Below are 19,826 nucleotides of genomic sequence, written 5' to 3' on the forward strand. Positions count from 1 at the left end.
CTAAGGGAAAAATAAAATCACAAATATGTGTCCTAAATTTAAGGGCTATGAATGGCTTCTAAGCGATTTAGTGTTTTCTGGAAAGGATAAACGTTCAAGAAAAAAATAAGCTTCAAAATGAAGAAAATCTCTGTATATTCCCCAGCTTATTTAACTGTATACACTGTTCACTGAACTAACAATTTTGTAAGGTAAGAAGCTCATTCTTGTAATACCATTTCACATTGTTGTTAAGGAGACAGACTGAAGGCCCTTTATCAATTAGTTGTTTCTAATGCTTTTGAAACACTAGTAAAATAATTCGTAAGACAACGGCTGAAATTTAGGGCATACATTGACACCCACTTGCCTCTTTGTGCAGTACATCTCCTTTGCCTTTAACAATTCTAAGCTGGATCTTTGCAGTCTGTCTGCCTGGGATATACTTCCTATGGCCAACTCCTTCTACTCACTCTGGTCTCGGTGTGAATACCATCGCTCACAGAGGCTGTCTCACCCTTCAGTCTAAAGTGCCCGCTCCCTTTTGTTCTAGATCATTCTAGAGCACTCTAGAGCCTTTGGTCCTGATCTGAAATGATCACTCCCAGAAGGCAGAGGCCTTGTCTGTCATGTTCACCACTTTACCCCCCAGGTCTGTGATAGTACTTGGCAAGTATCAGGCACCCAAGTATCTCCTGACTGAATACGTGGGTATTTACCTCAGTGTTCTTGGTTTTGAAGAGTCTCATTGCATGCTCACGTTTTGGGTTCTTTTTTTTTAAAGGAATTTGAAAAAAAGTAAAAGTCTACCTGCTTTGAGAACACCAAAAACATCCTTCCAAGTGCAGGTGGATGTTTACACTAAAGAATTACTAGCTGTTTTTCTGAGGTTCAAATTTAACTGGGAATCCTGTATTTTACTTGGCAATCCCAGTCGGGGAGTAAGAAAGAGAGAAGAACCAGAATGGGATGTGTTGGGGTAGGGAGGCAGCTAAAGGCTGCCACGGGGCATAAGAAGTTGGGAAGACAGATGAGAAATTTGGGGTTTATTGTTTTGTGCTGATCAGTGTAACTTGCCCTTTGCTACCTCCTCAAGAAAACTTCAGTAAAGGTTTACACTACTTTTCAAAAAAATAAATGCAGATGAGAGACTATGTCCTCTGAGAAGTCTTCCCTTATTTTACACCGAAAAACGTTTCCTCCTCCTGTGCCACCTCTGGACTTGGTACATTAGCACTCTGAATTGTTGTCTGTAAGCTCCAGAAGGGCAGAGTTTAAGTGTTTCCTCTGTATCACCAGCATCTAGAACAGTGTCGGGCACAATGTCTGTTCAACATGACATCTACAAGCTACATCTAAATAAAAATGTGCTCAGTTATTTTAGCTGTACTCAGCACGGTAAAGAAAGGTAATTTCAAAGTCTGAACGTATACGATTAGAACATATACTTACTGTTTCAAAAGTATTCAGCATCATCAAAGGGAAAAACACATTAAAATAATCTCCACCATCTTGAAATCTCACAGGCACAGGTCTTGAGATGGACTGACAAAGAGTTGACGGGGGTCCGCACTGATCAAAGTTCACAAACATTTCGTATTTCCATTTTAAGACCTCTTTAACGAAGGTGTCAGAGATGGACTGTGCTGACAAGAGAACGTTTACTGGAGGGGAAGCCGAAAAAGATCTGTTTTCACAATATGGAACTTTGTAGCCTTGCCTGTTGGAATTATTTGGAGTATGAGAATGGAGAACGTTGCACAAACCCTTCACTTCAGCCACTGGCTTCTTGGACACCAGAGAGACTGGCGGTACTTTCAAAATAGACTGTACCCCACTTGACTTATTTTTCAGAGTTGGTAAGAGCGCTGCTGTATTTTCCAAAGACTTGGAAAGACCAGCAATTCGTGAAGTACTACTGGAGCTAAAAATCTTAGCAGTGGGAGGTCTCGAAGGTTTAGATGCAGAGAGAGGCAAGCCAGGTTTACGAAATATAGCTTCATCCGCTGCTTTAGCTTCAGAGTGTTTTGAACAGTATTCACCCTGGTTTTTCAGTGTTTCAACACAATCTTTGTATTTACATTTTGTGTTACTCGAAGATTCCAACTGAGGCCGACTCACATAACCTTCTTCTACCTGGACTGTATCTTTTCCATGAACTACTTCAACGAGTTTATCATTCTCTTTCTCTATTTGTGAACATAAATCCATATCTTCAGGATCACATTGTGTTAAAAATATATTATCTTCCTCTATGTCATTGCTGGATTCAGGATCTCCCTCTCTCAAGGCTGCCACATCTAAATGATGTACCGTTAGGTCACCTCCACCTAAAGGGTCCCCTGTGGTAGAAACAACTACTTCATTTGTTGGTATTTCTCCATGTAATACTACAGAAGTACACTGGTTCAAAAGACAAGGGTCATCAGCTACCTGAGAAGCGTATTCTGCTTTCACGGGTTCTGTTTCAGAAGACACACGTTTTATTAACGCTGTTCCCTTACGTTTCGCAGTTGCCTCAACTCCTCCTTTATAACTACAATCTGATGTATCTGATTCTGGCACAAATCTGTCAGAATTTTGTGCTCCCTGTGGGCCTGCTCGTGTTGTATCTGTACTCTTATAATCAAAACATCTTTTTCTGTTACGCTGTGATTTGGGTCTCATCTGCCTTCGCAGCTGACGGTCTTGACTCGTCAGCAGTTTCTCATTATTTCTGACAGAGAGAGTCTGAGGAGAAATTAATTTAGTCTTTTTCCGGGTATCAATTGCTCCAACAGTTCTGCCATGGTGACGTAAGTCAGCTAAACGCTCCAAAGACGGCTGGGACAAGTCAAATGCCCTACGAGCAACCTTTTTCAGACCAAGTTTCTCAACCGTTGAAGTTGGTTCAGGACGCTGGCGAAATTTCTTTGGTAGCACTATAGCAGGACTTGTTCTACAACTTAGGATATTTGAACTTTTACTCTGCCCTGTTTTGGTATCCGAACGTGTTTTTTTAGGAGTTTTAGAAAGTGAGACTCTGCTAACACGTTTGGAACAATTGCGAAGCTTTGGTGGAGACTTCTTCAGGGAAACCGTAGTGGTTCTCTGAACGCTTGAACTGGGAGTTGTACTCCTTACGTCTATACTTTTAAAATCATTTTCAGTCACATCTCTCTCATTAAGAATATCAGACTGGTCCTCACTTTTGACAGGAGATGAAGGCCTTAGAGGAGCTTCTGCCATAGCAGCTTTCTGATATCGCTTTCTCTTGGGTTTTTTTACTTCAATCTCACAAAATTCCTCAACAGAAATACTACTACTGTGTGGTTCTGCGTGTTCCTCAATGTCCTCTGCTGCTTTTTTAATGACCTCTTCAGGTACATAATCTGTACCATAACCCCAATCATTTGTGGTATCACCTACATGAGTCAAGCACGAATTTTCTTCATTCTCTTGAACTGAATTCTTGTTGTCTGGTTTCTGATCTTGCCAAACTGAAAACACTTCACATGGACTTTCAAACTCAAAAAACTGAGAATCAGATTCCTCAAACTGCAAAAGGGACCCTGTATTTTCTTCCCTTATTACCTTCTGTTCCACGTTTGTGTTAGCTACTGAAGCATGCTGCTCTGGACATTCTTTCTCAATGCATGTTTTATCCTGTTTAATGTGTTTCTTAAAACCCACAATTCTTTCATCATCATCATCATCTTCATCAGAATCTGAAATAATAATGACCTGTTCACAGCAGGTTTCCCTAACACTATTTTGGTTGGCTGTGAAACATCTTCTATCATCTTTAACTTTTCTTTGTAGCTGGGATAAACTTTTTTGAGTTGAATCTGATGGGAACTTAATAACACTGGCTTGAGCTACTAAAGATAATTTGTGGAGGTCTCTGTCTACCTGAGAATCTGTTAAGGTGTCAGACTTAGGACTGCTAAGGACTTGTTCTCTTAAATCAGAAGAAAACTGAGCAGTACTCTTGATAATTTCCATATCTCTTGATTCAAGTCCAGTCACAGGATCTTTAAAGGGAGGTGTTTTCTCCACAAAAATGTTGGTCATTTCTGTAAATGAGACCAAATCTTTATTACCAACATGACATTCTAGTATTTGACAACTGAGTTCACGGGTAGAGAGAATGCCTAACTCTTCTTCCTTTACTTGTTTCTTTTTCAGCAATAAACTGTTTTCAGATTTTTGTTCTCCATTTTTATCATCCAGAATACCATTAGGGCCTAAAGAGAGATTGTATATGAAGCCATCTCCTTTCTGACCTCCTGTATCCTTCTTTGAATAGAAACTTTCAATGCTAGATACAGTCAGGTTTTCCTCTAAAGTGATACTTTTCCTGTGTTGCTTTTTTACTACATGTGATAACTTAGCACAGATTTCATCTTTATGTGCCTTAGTTTTTGCTTTTGAGGTTTTGCCAAGAGCATCACCCTTTAAAGAGAAATCCTCATTTGATGTGGACACCTTTTCCAGAGAGTCATTGCTAGAATCAGTCAACAAACATGTTGATGTTATTATTCCTCTGTCAAATACCTTTTCTGGACCATTTCTTGAAGTACAATTCTGTGGGGTATATGAGGAATTCTCTTTTACAGATTTATGCTTCCCTGTACTTATTTTAACTTGGCCTCGAGCTCTTTCATTAACAAGCCTTTTACTACTCGGCTTCAAGCACAACTCAGCGGAGAGATGGTCTTTGAGTTTCAAATCTTTTATGTAAGTTCGCTCATTATCCTCTTCTATGGCATTATCTGCTTTGCTGAAAATACTCTCTTGCACTTGACATGCATCAGCTTTCATCGGTTCTTTAGAGAATGCTGGGCTGGAGTTTTCCAGACAGTGCCTGTCTTTTTTAGACTTCTTCCCTGTTTGTTCACTTTCTTCTTTATTATATGATGGAGAAGTCAGATCCACAGAAGTGCTACATTGAGGTACTTTGAATTTTATGTTTCTAATAATTTGCTTTAAACAAGTTTGTAACTCATGGGTTTCCTGACTAGTCAACTGCCAACCTAAAGATAAATTTCTTCGCAGGAATAAGTTGAGCTTATCCTGGAATTGCTTACAAAGAGTCTGCTGCCCAAGCTGATAGCCTTCTTTAAGGAGACTTCTGATCAGCTTCACACAAGCAAGTTGTACAGAGTTAGATGGCACTGAATGCAATGACAGAGATGATATCATTGTGCCTTTGGAGCAGTTTCCAGATGACTTCTCAGAACTCCGTGCAAACGCGGCGGTGGGAAGCTTGGCACATTTTACGACGGCTTCCACCCACTGCTGGGAACTAACCCACAGCAAATGCAAACACTTTTTATTTCTATGCAGTTCAATCACTGACACCAAAATCAGAAGGAAAAACTCAGTGACTGTGTCACACACGGCGTCTGTCTGGTTGAGGACGTCTTTGACTTCAGAATGCAGATGATGAATAACCTCCACTATATAAGCCACACCCAGATCCTTAAGATCCATGAGGGACTGCACAAAAGGGATGAACCACAGAAACGTGCTGTTATGAACACGCATGTCTTGACCGATATCTGACTGAAGCACATTAGCTAATGTTTCCATTTCTTCATACATGTTAGGACAATAATCTGGGCAAATGGCTGATCTCCACCCTGAATCCTAAAACGAAAGAGATACTGACATTCAGATAAACAAGCACCATTCATGACAGGTTTAACACAAAAGCTGCAAACAAGAAAATACACTCTCAACTTTCCTGTTTTGATGTACATATATGGACCCCCAAGAAATTGAAAACAGTTCAATTTTGAGGTTAAGGTTTCATGAAAAGGTTAAATTTACAAAACCTCCATGTACTCTGGACCTCTTTCCTTCAGTTGGTTTTGATTTCTAGTCATGTGATTTATCTCCCTCATGCCATAAATGTTCTACCCTTCCGAAATGTACTGAAAAATTAATCTCTCAAAGTGTGCACGCTCTCATTAGAGCCCATTTTTCCTCATGAGCTACTGTTCAATCAGAAAGGTTTTATGCAACAGTTGATTCAGAATAGCTACATATAAAATCAGCAATGCAACTAACCATACAAAACACTGTCTATACAATATAAAGGCAGTACAATATCATCTGAATTCTCAAAATGTTTTATACCTTTTTGGTCTTTTCAGGGTTATAATTGTATACAATCTGGCTGCAAGTCACCGTATCATCCAAATATGACTCTGGTTTGAACTTGGACCTTAAATATTAAGAATAAATAGAAATTACTGAAATGAAGGATAAAAGGAAGAGAAAAATCCTACTGTTAAGTCAATTACAGTAGACTTCCTCATACAGATTGTTTGAAATCCTGACACAGGAACTGAACGAACCTCATAGAGCTGTTCCGTATATTCTGAATCTCTTTATTGTAGCTCACGTTGTTGATAATGGTTTGAAATGCCTCAATAGGATCAATAAGTTGACCCCAGACCTTGGATCCAAGGCGATCCAGAATCACCATGAAACAGTGTAACGCTGGCCAGAAAGGATCCACACTATCATCTGAAATACAATGGAGTAATTTGCCAAATTAGAGAAAGGCACTAAACTATATTGAGAATTAAGCATTCTTTACCTGGGTAGCAACAGAACTGAAAGCAAAGCAGGAAGTAATTTAAAGTAAAGCATTGCCAACTACAGGTTTTAGAAAGCTGGCAAACTTTTAAATAGTGTCTGCATTTTTTTTTAAAGCAATACACCTCTGTTAAGAAATTTTTTCGTGTGGAACAAACTGAGATAGTCTAGATAAACTCAACTTTCTCATCCTGTTTGCCAACCTGAAACAATCTTTCCTCCTCTGCTTCTTCCAGACCTTTATACTCCCATCCTTCAATAAATAACAGAAGTAAAGTAGAAAAAAAAGGGAGAGAAAGAAAAACTTGGTATTTTCAGATCTAAACAAAGTCCATGATACAAGAAATCCTGAACTGTGGGTGTCATTTGGTTGGTATAAAGGACTGAACCCCTCATCCACTGGAGAAGCAGAGATACATACTCTTCATCCACCCATGTCTCAACATGGCTTTGTTGTTATCTCCATTACATCCAACTGGCAGGAATTCCCATTACTCACACACTCTTATGGCCGGTCCTTTCCCTCCTCTCTACATGCAGTGGCGAAACACTGCCCTGCTCAAAGATCTGCACTTGCTCCTTAATGTCTTCTAAGGAAATTAGAAGTCCTCAGTCAAGCATTTGTAAGATCTTACTCTATTCCTTCTTTCCAGATTTATTTTTTTACACTCACATAAAGATACACCACCTACAGAAGAAAACAGATAGCTGGCTTTTTCCAAGTAAGAACCAGAATGGCTTCACTATTAGCACCACCTATCATCTTCAGCAGTATTCTTAGGAGGCAAGTGCTCTAACTCACCCCATTACTGACAACCCTAGAACTTTCTGCTTTATTTCCCTCAGGGCTCTTAGATTTTTTTTTTTTTTACCATAGTTGTTTGAGTAGAACTTCTCATATACTTTTTTATCCTCTACTGAAGCTGTCTTATGTCTAGGAAGCTCTCAAATAAGGAAGAAAGTCATCAGTTAGGTGTAGACAATTATGGAATGTTTCTTAAAGAGGTGACTTGGGACTTCCCTGGTGGTGAAGTGGTAAAGAATCCGCCTGCCAAAACACAGGCAGAACACTCTATGACATGAAAGATCCTTTTTGACCCACCTCCTAGAGACACGGAAATAACAACAAACAAATGGGACCTAATGAAACTTAAAAGCTTTTGCACAGCAAAGGAAAACATAAACAAGATGAAAAGACAACCCTCAGAATGGGAGAAAATATTTGCAAATGAAGCAACTGACAAAGGATTAATCTCCAAAATTTACAAGCAGCTCATGCAGCTCAATATCAAAAACAAAAACAACCCAATCCAAAAATGGGCAGAAGACCTACATAGACATTTCCCCAAAGAAGACATACAGATTGCCAACAAACACATGAAAGGATGCTCAACATCACTAATCATTAGAGAAATGCAAATCAAAACTACAATGAGATATCATCTCACACCAGTCAGAATGGCTATTATCAAAAATCTACAAACAATAAATGCTGGAGAGGGTGTGCAGAAAAGGGAACGCTCTTGCACTGTTGGTGGGAATGTAAATTGATACAGCCACTATGGAGAACAGTATGGAGGTTCCTTAAAAAATTAAAAATAGAAATAACATTATGACTCAGCAATCCCATTACTGGGCATATACCCTGAGAAAACCATAATCCAAAAACAGTCATGTACCACAATGTTCACTGCAGCTCCATTTACAATATCCAGGACATGGAAGCAACCTAAGTGTCCATCGACAGATGAATAGATAAAGAAGATGTGGCATACACATACAATGGAATATTACTCAGCCATAAAAAGAAACGAAATCGAGTTATTTGTAGTGAGGTGGATGGACCTAGAGTCTGTTGTACAGAGTGAAGTAAGTCAGAAAGAGAAAAACAAATACTGTATGCTAACACTTATATATGGAATCTACAAAAAAAAAAAAAAGCTTCTGAAGAACCTAGGGGCAGGATAGGAATAAAGACGCAGATGTAGAGAATGGACGTGAGGACACGGGGAGAGGGAAGGGTAAGCTGGGACGAAGTGGGAGAGTGGCATGGACATATATACACTACCACATGTAAAACAGATAGCTAGTGGGAAGCAGCCACATAGCACAGGGACATCAGCTTGGTGCTCTGTGACCACCTAGATGGGTGGGATAGGGAGGGTGGGAGGGAGACGCAAGAGGGAGGGGATATGGGGATATATGTATATGTATAGCTGATTCACTCTGTTATACAGCAGGAACGAACACACCATTGTAAAGCAATTATACTCCAATAAAAATGTTAAAGAAAGAATCTGCCTGCCAATGCAGGGGACACGGGTTTGAGCCCTGGTCCAGGACGATCCCACATGCCGCAGAGCAACTAAGCCCGTGCGCCACAACTACTGAGCCTGCCGTCTAGAGCCCACGAGCCACAACTACTGAGCCCATGCACCTAGAGCCCGTGCTCTGTAACAAGAGAAGCCACCACAATGAGAAGCCCGTGCACCACAACGAAGAGTAGCCCCACACTTGCTGTAAGTAGAGAAAGCCCACACGAAGCAATGAAGACCCAACACAGCCACAAAAATAAATAAATGAACTTATAAATAAAATAAATAAAAATGCCAATCTTTAAAAATAAAAAAAGGTGCTTAGAAAAAAGGAGGTGACTCATTTTGAAGGAGCGTTAGGGGAGCTGGATTAACGGAGAGGACAGAAATATATATGCAAAGCACTGGGAAAAAAACTAACAATTTACGTAGTAAATGCCGGTAAACAAATTAGTAATAACCTTTTTAATAAATTTATTTATTTATTTGGGGGGCTGTGCTGGGTCTTCGTTACTGTGCGCGGGCTTTCTCTAGTTGCGGAGAGCGGGGGTTTCTCTTTGTTGTGGTGCGCAGGCTTCTCATTGTGGTGGCTTCTTTTGTTGCGGAGCACAGACTCTGGTGCACGGGCTTCAGTAGTTGTGGCTTGCAGGCTCAGTAGTTGTGGCGCACGGGCTTAGTTGCTCTGCGGCATGTGGGATCTTCCTGGACCAGGGCTCAAACCCATGTCCCCTGCATTGGCAGGCAGATTCTTTACCACTGCACCACCAGGGAAGTCCCTAATTAGTAATAACCTTAATCAAAAATCATCTAGCGGGCTTCCCTGGTGGCGCAGTGGTTGAGAGTCCGCCTGCCAACGCAGGGGACACGGGTTCGTGCCCCGGTCCGGGAAGATCCCACATGCCGTGGAGCGGCTAGGCCCGTGAGCCATGGCCGCTGAGCCTGCGCGTCCGGAGCCTGTGCTCCGCAACGGGAGAGGCCACAACAGTGAGAGGCCCGCGCACCACAAAAAAAATAAATAAATAAATAATGTTTACGTATTTCTTTTAGAATCCCCCACAAAAGAATATATAGCCACGCTGAAGTTGCCTAAGGAGAAGTGAATGTGGGTAAAAAGTTATATTTATGTTTTCATTAAATTTGGCATGCTTGGTCTTTATTGAGTCATTGTTTCATAAAGAAGGTAAGATTAGAAACATTAGTACAGATTCTCCCTGATCAGCCCAATAAAACCATGAGCAAAACTAAGCTGGCTCTAATAACAAACATGACAATTTGAGACCCTACTTTCTAGACTATCAGGGGAGCACTGTCCAAGGGAACTTTCTGGGATGATGGAAATGGTTCTATACCGTAGCCACCAGGCAGCTCTTGAAGTATAGCTAGTGGGACTGAAAAACTGAATTTTTCATTTTATTTAAGTTTCATTAATGTAAATGTAAAGAGCCACACTTGGCCGGCAGGCAGCCACCATCGTGGACGGTGGAACCCTAGAGAACAAAAGTGAAACGAAAAACCAGGCAAAAGGGAGACAGTGGGATAGGGGAAGCTTTCTGCAAAATTTTAACTATCATGTCATTAGAAATTTACCTCCTTTAGGTTCTAGTCTTGATTCTACCACTAACTGGGTATTTCAACGTGAAAAAGTAAGTTAAGGGACTTCCCTGGTGGCACAGTGGTTAAGAATCCGCCTGCCAATGCAGGGGACAGGGGTTCAGAGCCCTGGTCCGGGAGGATCCCACATACTGTGGAGCAACTAAGCCCGTGCACCACAACTACTGAGCCTGTGTGCCACAACTACTGAAGCCTGCGTGCCTAGAGCCCGTGCTCCGCCACAAGAGAAGCCACAGCAATGAGAAGCCTGCACACTGCAACGAAGAGTAGCCCCCGTTCGCCGCAACTAGAGGAAGCCCATGCACGGCAACAGAGACCCAACGCAGCCAAAAATTAATTAATTTTTTAAAAAGTAAGTTAACTTCCTTGGGCTTCAGTTTCTTCTTTTATGAAAGTAAGGTGCTGAGTTAAACTCTAAAGGTCCTTTCCAATTTAAAATTCTGACTCTGTGACCAAAACCATAAATGTTCACTCTCTTTCCTCCACCTCACACACCCAAATTCTTACAGTGACACTAGTATTTTCAAAGTGCACCATCATCGCAATATTCAGCAAATAGTTTATTACCATCTGATTGCCTCTCCATGGTGTGAAGTATTGATTGCATAAAATCATTCTGTTTGTTTGAGCCCAACAACAGTGAATCCATGGCTTGCTCCTCAAGAATGGTCAGCAACATGCAAATACCTGTAAGATCATGTATAGTTTTCTTGAATTGATTAAATAAAACTGTTCTAATGCCTTCTCCAGTTTAGTTGGCAAAAGAATAACAAGGCAGTAAGACGAAACAAAACAGTATCCAGTGCCTCAGACACTGAAGTCTGAGACGTTCATATACAACTCCTCCTAAGAACAGAACTTTAGACTGAATAAAAAGGGAAAATGGCGCGAACTTGGTTAGAAAACCATTTCCAAAATGACTACCACACAATTTGTATCTCATAAAATCAAAAACCCCTTAAATTTTAAAATCACTGTATTTCAAGTACCAATCACTGCCAAATATACACATGACTGTAAGACTCTGAGTCAAGGAAGTAGGACAGAAATATTTTAAGTCAATATACAACCTGATGAAAACCAAAGTTAATATCTCTTTCTTCCAGGAAATATTTTACAGATGAGAAAAGAGCTATTAAACCTCTGTTGCAATAGATCAAAACCCTATTAAGGTCAGCTGCTATGCTAATACTGTAACATCTAATACTGCCTTAAATAAAAGATCTATTTGCCATACTTGAAAATGTACCTCTTACACAGATGATTTCTAGGATAAAAAATGTTTAAAGACAAGATGTTGTAATAGTCAATTTAATGACAGAACAAGAATTGGGAACTATGAAATCCTTTATTTAGCAATTTTGATCAGATTACCAAAAGAGATCCCTTCCCTTGCAGGATAATCATAAGAAATATTGGAAAATACTAATTATATTTGTGTAGGAACAATACTCACCTAACCAATAGTTTTTGTAGTTGGCAGCATCATACATGTGTGAAGGCAGAAGAATCAGTTTACCCGTCTCAAGGACAGAAGAAGTATAAATGTCTGGACTTTCTAAAAGCCCCAACTCAATGACTTTAAAAAGGCAAGTCAAAACCTCCTGTAAGTCATAATAATCATCTCTGTCCACTTTTCCCAAGTTTCTTGCAGTCAGGATAGCCCAACGCCGAACCTAAAAGCATAACACATTCATTACTTCATTTTACACACAACTGTCTACATACAGCAAGCATATAGTTAAAATAGGATTCTCTACAGATTATAAAAGACACGAGATACATCAACTCTACTTTAAAAAAAAAATTACACTGTATATCTCAAACTTATACAATGCTATATGTCAATTATACCTCAATAAAACTGGAAGAAAAAGACTATCATATAGAATAAAGTACTTTAGGAAAAATATATGATTTTCAGACATTTAAAGGAAATATACCAAAAGGTCCATGATGACAGAAAAAAAGAAAAAAAAAGACAGAAGATACTAATTACAATTGACCTTTGAACAACACACATGGGGCACCTACCCTCTGCGTAGTTGAATACACTAATATAATTCGAATATAACATAGTTGGCAGCCCTCCATATCCCGGTTCTGCATCATGGATTCAACTAACCTCGAACTGTGTAGTACTATACTACATGCTATTAAAAAGAATCTGTGTATAAGAGGACCCATGCAGTTCAAACCCATGCTGCTCAAGGGTCAACTGGAATGCGATGTGAACCTTGCTTGATCCTGATTTGAACTAACCCTAATAAAGCATTTGTGAGATAATTATTTCCACTCACTTAAACACTGACTAGAAATATGATATTATTATTATTATTATTATTATAAGTGTGTTGATGTAATTGTTTTCTTTTAAAAGCACTTACCTTTTTGATACACGTACTAAAGTATTTTATGGATGAAATGCTCTGATGTCTAAGATTTGCGGTAACTAAACTTAACAGGAGTAGAATATTGACCACATATTGATAACAGATGAAGCACAGTGATGGATATATGGGGGTTCACTACACCAATCTATTTTTTGTATGTCTGTAATGTTCCATAATAGAAAGTTAAAAAAAGGGAAGAAAAATGAAAAGAGAAACCTCAAAAGAAATCAAAGGTCACCTCTACATGGCAATATAGCATAGGGAAGTGATTTTAAATTTATTCTGCACTACAAATTGAATTAGTGATCACAACCAACCTTAAAAACTAAATAAAATTTAAAAAAATCAGTGGGCATCCTTCATAGTAACAGTAAGTACTGTTTTGTGAAATGTTTAGGTCACATACGTATATATATGTGTGTGAACTCGATGAAGAACATTTTTACTTAGGTTATGGGCAGAAAAGTTTGCAAAACATAGAACTAGTGGACAAAAGAATGGGCTCTATGCCAACATAATTAAGTAATGAATTTTAAGCTATCGAAAAAAATACAAAGGAATCAATGAGTCTATAACTTATAATAAACAGATGAATAAATGAAGAGCAGGGAAAATGGCTCTTGATTATAGTACAATCAATGTCAAGTGCTGACTGGTAAATATGTAAAGTGCTGGGGTTGAAATTATTTTGCAACCTTAGAAAAACTGGCTCAGGGAAGAACCACCAGGTAATGCTAAATTTAGGAGAAAATTTTGGTGAGGAGTAAGGTATTTATGTGATCTTAGAGTACTTAAGAACTAGACATTGTACAGTGAAGAAACTGGACAACACCTCAACTAGGTGATCAAAATTAACATCACCACGAGAGGCCGAATGATACGGCATGCCTGTATATCTGACACCCTGAGAAGGACATAACATCCATCACTTATGTAGTACTCCAGCTGGAACGTATAACCGAAGCCTAACCATGCGCAAGCATCAGACAAACCCAACATGAAAAGCATTCTATGTTTTGTAAATGGGAGGGAGGCAGAAATGACTATTCTTCAGAAATGTAATTGTCATAAAAGACAAAGAAAGGCTGCGGAAATGTTACAGATTAAGGGAGACTAATGTAACACAACTACATGTAAATCCTGATCCTGGTCTGGATACTGAAGTACAGGGGGAAAATGCTACAAAGTACACTGGATCACATGACACAACTGGAAAACAGACCTTACTGTATCAATGTTAAATTCACTGAAGTTTATAATATTGTGAGAATATACTTATTCTTAGGAAATATACACTGAAGTATTTAGGGGCAAAAGGCTATGATATATGCAACCTACTCTCAAATGGTTCAGAAAACAAACAGCTTTGTAGTTAACTGAAAGCAAATGATAGAACAAATGGAGTGAAACATTAATAATCGGTGAATACAGCTAAAGAGTATACAGGTGTTTTCTACTTTTTTTTATTTTTGAGAATTTTCTGAAAATTTTAAAGTATTTTCAAATAAAAACTTAAAAAAAAAAAGCATTAGGGCTCTGGAGTCAGGCTGCCTATATACAAATCCAAGTCACCATACTAGCCTGTGTAACTGTGGTTAAGTCTCCTGACTCAGTTTCCTGACCTATAAAAACACATATATAATGAAGCATACAGTCGTTCCTGGCCCTGCAGACCCAGTCACCAAGCCTGCAAGTGCTTGGCCCATGACCTGGTTGCTCAGCTGGACCAGCTTCCTCTACTGGTTTGCAGCTTTAAGAAAGCCAGTCCCAGAGAGCAGCTGGCTGTACTTTCTGTCAATCTTCTTTCACAGGCAGGAAAGCCCCACCCTTATTTTAAGCACAGGCCTTGACTCTGGTTCTACCCTTGCCTGGAGTACATTTGTAATTCTTATTATCATGCACAAACTCAGTCCCCCGCTACCTACAGCCATCCAAGCCTACATACAGGTTTCCACCATTTATCACTTTGTATTTCTGTTCCATTACTGGTCCAAAGAAACATTTACCTTTTGAAAAGTGCGATTATACCTTTTAGAATTCCACTTTTTGAATTTTTTTCTATCATTGTTTGGGTTTGGCACAGAGGAGACTGAAATTCACCACCATTCTGACTGGAAACCCCATTACCATGTTCTTTCTTTGCCACTTAAAAATAAAGCCTCTTTACTATCCTTCTATTGGCAGAGCAACCCTTCATGGCTATTGTCTTAACATTGTAACTCAGTTCTAGAGGCCAACGTGCACAGGTCCTACTGCACACGCTGCCTCGCCACATGATGAGAAGTTCTCAAACTCCAGCAATCAGCTCAAAGTCAGGTTCCGAGCCTCTGGTGTTGCTCTCTGCTTCTCTCTACCTACTGTTCTGATTCTCAGTTCCTCTTCCTGTCTGGCACCTAGGAACTGAATTTCCTTGCCCTCCCCTCTACCCCATCACCTGTTAAAAATCTCATCTATTAGCAAAATAATTATTTCAAGTGTTTCAACTGGTGTTTCCATGTGCTTGGAGCGGGGCAGGCAAGCAAGAAAAGCAAGAGAGAACAGTCCTTCTTCATTAGTTCAGGTCAACACACTGCAAGTTCAGATTATCCCCTCATTTGTCTTTTAAACTGAAGCATCACCTGTCAGAAGTGCTTCCCTACTGTCTTAACTCTCTTCTTTGAGCCCCCCCAGCACCCCCTCCTTAACTGCAGTAATGTTACAACAACAAGAGAATAATTTTGGCAAATATTTTAAGCGAAGTACAACCAAAAACCTCTATTATAGTTATCTACACACAGGTGCAAAAATAAAATACCCCTTCTTCCACTGCCTAACACTCACACTCACCATTTCATTGGGATGGACCAAAAACAAATAGATCCCTGGATGTTTGTCAAAAACCTGAAAGGAGCAGTTAGCTTGTTCCATCCGGCAAAGTGCTTCAACGCATAGTTCATCTAAATAGAAAAAATAAGGCAGTAAACGTAAGACATAAATCTTATCAACTTACCAAGATTCCCTAAATTTGGCTCCTTTGGTTGCTCTGTAAGTGAATGCAAAGTTGTTCCCTTTTTTTTTTTTTTTAAACTGAGGCATAAAAATGCTGTAAATGTAGGAATGATATTTAGCTGCTGAAAGACCGGTAGGTTGATCATACTGTGTGCCTATGAATTGCTCTTTCCTAGTACAAACATCTTTTTTCACACTGGGCATAATTATCTCCAGAGGGCATCTTCTTAGAAGTATGGCTATAGGTCCAATTCCATTAGCATTTTACATTTTGATCCATGAGGACTTTATCTTGTACCACAGTGATAAAATCAGCTTTGCCCCCCAAATGGCTATTTTGTCCTACACTCAGTTACTGAGTAATCCATTTTCTCCACTGGTTTGAAATGCTATCATCACCAAAGAGTAAATTCCCCAAATATATTTGGTTTACTTCTGGACTCTCTACACTGCTCCATTAGTCTATCTGTACCAGCACTATCCTAATCCCTGTTGCTTTATGGAAATTTCTTCATCACTCTTTCAGAAGTATACTGAATAGACTCATACATTTACCACATCAGATGAATCAACTTTATTTTGTCAAGCTTCAAAGAATATTGTAGTGACAGTGGTTAGCTTTGGGAAGGAGGAACAATGACTGGAAAAGCAAGAGGAGAGCTCCTGGTGTGTTGATGATGTTTTGTTTCTTGACCTGGGTGCCAGCTACACAAGTGTGTTTAGTTTATGACAAATCAAGCTTATGTACTTTTCTGGATATGGTACTCTTTAATAAATGTTTGAAAAACGACGTGTTAGAATTTAAAAATCTAGTTATTTTGAATTTATTTAGAAAGAACTGATTTATCTAATTAATCTTTAGATATACTTTTCAATTTACTGAAAATACAGAGAATAGAGAAACAAGTCAAATAACATGACAAGGAAGAAATCAGAAAAGTCCAGGAAGCACATTATTCTTTAGGGCAACCATTTGGTCGCAGCAAGTCAAAGTTATGACAAAAAAGAAAAAAAATCTATCTATATCTATACCTGTGCACACATATATAAGAGTAAACTACTCTGGATTAAAAGATATGTAAGAAACATGGAACCAAATGCACAGTCCCTGATTGGACTCTAATTTAAATAAATCGTCCAAAAAACACATTTTGCAACTACCGGGAAAATCTGAATGTGGACTAGATATAGTAGTGGGTGCCTTAAAGGTACTGTTATTTCATTAGATTTGATAGATCAGGAAAATGTCTTCAAGAGATTCATATTAAGAAATGCAAATATAAATGACCAAAATCTAGGCAGCCGTAATATGCGATGCCATAGTGATTACTGAAAATTACTACAGACCAGTGGTTCTCAACCTGGCGATTCTGTCCCTCACTGGCCCTGATCCCCAACTCCCAAGGGACATTTGGCAATATCTGGAGACATTTTTGGTTGTCACAATTAGGGTAATGGGGAGAGCAAGTCACTACCAGCATCTAGTGGAGAGAGGCCAGGGATGCTGCTAAACATCCCACAATAAACAGCATGTCCCTCACCCACCAAGAATTATCCAAACTGTCAACAGTGCCAAGTTTGCAAAACCCTGCTACAGACACATTCCAAGAATGAAAATTAATTGAATGGATAGATGAATATACATGTGATAAAGCAACTACAGCAAGATGTTAGCAACTGTAGAATCTCTGTGGTGTGTTTATGGTATTCACCGTGTAATTCACTTTTCTAGGTTTGGAAACGCTCAAAATAAAACGTTTGGAAAAAATAATAATAAGTATCCTAATTATATGTTTAAGAAACAGATTTTCAATATAAACCCAAATTCTTACAATTCTTTTTTCTTAAATTCTTAAAATAAAAAAGAAATGATACAACTGTGAAACACCCACGATACTCACTAACACGCTCATGTAAAAGCAAATAAGGATATTTCAGTATCTCAAGAAGAGGAACTCGAAGCTTATTTTCAAAGTCTTGGCCAGTGAAGTCAAACAGCTGTGCCTCTCCATTGTCGTCTACTATATATAACTCGTCATCGTCTCCAATTTCTGCCTTCATGGCCTTTTCAAAGTGATTTATGAGACGTGAGGTTTCTAATTCCCATAAAACCTACAGGAAAAGAAAAACGGGCAGTGTGCTTTATATCTTATTATCAACAAAATATACTGGATGTGATGATCCTTCTAGAAAGCCTTTTCCTAAGTATAAAAATTCAGAAGTTTAAAGAAGTACTAAACATCATATATTAGATTTAAAGAAAACAGTCACTAAACATAAAAGTGGCTTTTATGATACACGAACATGAGTACATAGAGCATGAGATGTTTAAAACATCGCTCTTGCAGAGTTTTGCTATCAACAGCTCTGTCAACTATACTCTATTGAAAAGGAAATGAGAAGTTGGAGCTTCTTTACCAAGGCACAAGCTGGGCCTCCTCTGACTTCCCTATGTTCCAGCCATAGGTAACTACCTTGAAACATCAGCTTTAGCATAAAGACATTGGTTAGCTTCATAGCTAGGAAACCTTGTAAACGTAAAAGTTTTCCTCAAAAGGTTCATAACTAATCATCCCCCTCCTCTTTTCTATATTATTATACATTTCTCTATGGTCTGTATTCCATTTTTCATCAGATAAATATAATAAACCAATATTCAAAGCCACATATTTAAAATTACATGTTTCACTTTGGTTACTGTGAATGAAAAAATGCTTGTCTTTATTGATTTATACCACTTACCCATTAAAAAATGAAGAGAGGGGAAAAAAAAGAACTATTAGCCCATAAAAAAATAACCCAAGCCATTCAGATACCTGGCTGTTAACAATGTCAAACACAATGACATTAAAACATGAACCCAAAAAAACCCCATACGTCACTTCATTTCATGAAACTGTTTCACATCAAAATGACTAAAAGTGGAGGATTATAAAATTCTGCTATTCTGCTATAAAATTCTGAAAATTAGATTTCAATTCAATTCTATCAATCAATAAGCATTTAGGGCTTCCCTGGTGGCGCAGTGGTTGAGAGTCCACCTGCCGATGCAGGGGACACGGGTTCGTGCCCCGGTCCGGGAAGATCCCACATGCCGCGGAGGGCTGGGCCCGTGAGCCATGGCCGCTGAGCCTGCCATCCGGAGCCCGTGCTCCGCAACAGGAGAGGCCACAACAGTGAGAGGCCCGTGTACCGAAAAAAAATAAAAATAAAAATAAGCATTTACTCAGCACCTACTATCTACCAGGCAATGAGTTAGATACTAGAAGTATATTAGCATTCACAGTTTAAATCACATTGTCAGTTCCCTGAATGCTTCCAACAGAGTTCAAATTTATTCTCTTCCTAGTTATCAAGCTCTGAAAAATACTGCCCAATTAATGTAAAGTACCTTATGTAAGGATGGCAATTCATCCCTTGCTTTGTGGTACTCAGCCACACACTCTAAGCAGTAGCAGAGGTCTTCATCAGCTTTTTGAAATTCACTGGAGTGGGTCTCAGATGCATAGTGTTGCAGGAAGTCAATGGTGGAAATACCACCTGGTGTACACCAACAACATGTGCTCATTCTGTACCTGTATCCAGAAAAGAAGACATGGAAAGACTAAAGAAAAAAAACACACAACACTTCAGGCCTATTCTGGTGGAGAATGGGTACATTTCCTACTAATGATCATGTCTTCAACTTACAACGTGCCTCGACCACATCCAGAACATTCTGCTGGCCAGCTTATCAATCACTGGCTAAACTCAATCTGAGCCTACTCGTAAAAACTTTACCTGTGACACATGAAAAATAATGGAAGCAGTTAGTAATAAACATCATAAGGCAATATACAGCTGTGTTATAAAGAAGGCTCAAAACTATACAGTACTGATGGGAAATTATATACAGAGACATAGAATTATCAATGTTTTCAAAGTACAGATTTTGGAGTGTTCTAATAATGCA

General features: G+C 39.0%; 1 protein-coding gene across 4 annotated transcripts in view; it reads right to left on the bottom strand.

Moving 5' to 3' along the window:
* SETX (senataxin) overlaps positions 1 to 19,826 on the bottom strand; it is an 82,287-nt gene that overhangs the window by 48,406 nt on the left and 14,055 nt on the right. For 3 of the 4 annotated variants that reach the window (XM_049710851.1, XM_049710853.1, XM_049710850.1), the window contains exons 3-10: positions 19,266 to 19,449; positions 17,776 to 17,986; positions 15,713 to 15,822; positions 11,950 to 12,169; positions 11,061 to 11,180; positions 6,324 to 6,495; positions 6,103 to 6,190; positions 1,432 to 5,610 (exon numbers count right to left, since the gene is read on the bottom strand). In XM_049710851.1, the coding sequence (XP_049566808.1) occupies positions 1,432 to 5,610; positions 6,103 to 6,190; positions 6,324 to 6,495; positions 11,061 to 11,180; positions 11,950 to 12,169; positions 15,713 to 15,822; positions 17,776 to 17,986; positions 19,266 to 19,442 (5,277 nt within the window). In that variant the 5' untranslated portion in view covers positions 19,443 to 19,449. Of the gene's footprint in view, positions 1 to 1,431; positions 5,611 to 6,102; positions 6,191 to 6,323; positions 6,496 to 11,060; positions 11,181 to 11,949; positions 12,170 to 15,712; positions 15,823 to 17,775; positions 17,987 to 19,265; positions 19,450 to 19,564; positions 19,655 to 19,826 lie in introns of all 4 variants that reach the window. The other variant, XM_049710852.1, reaches the window with a different exon arrangement.

This window comes from Orcinus orca, chromosome 6 (genome assembly GCF_937001465.1).
Source record: "Orcinus orca chromosome 6, mOrcOrc1.1, whole genome shotgun sequence".
Lineage (NCBI taxonomy): Eukaryota > Metazoa > Chordata > Mammalia > Artiodactyla > Delphinidae > Orcinus > Orcinus orca.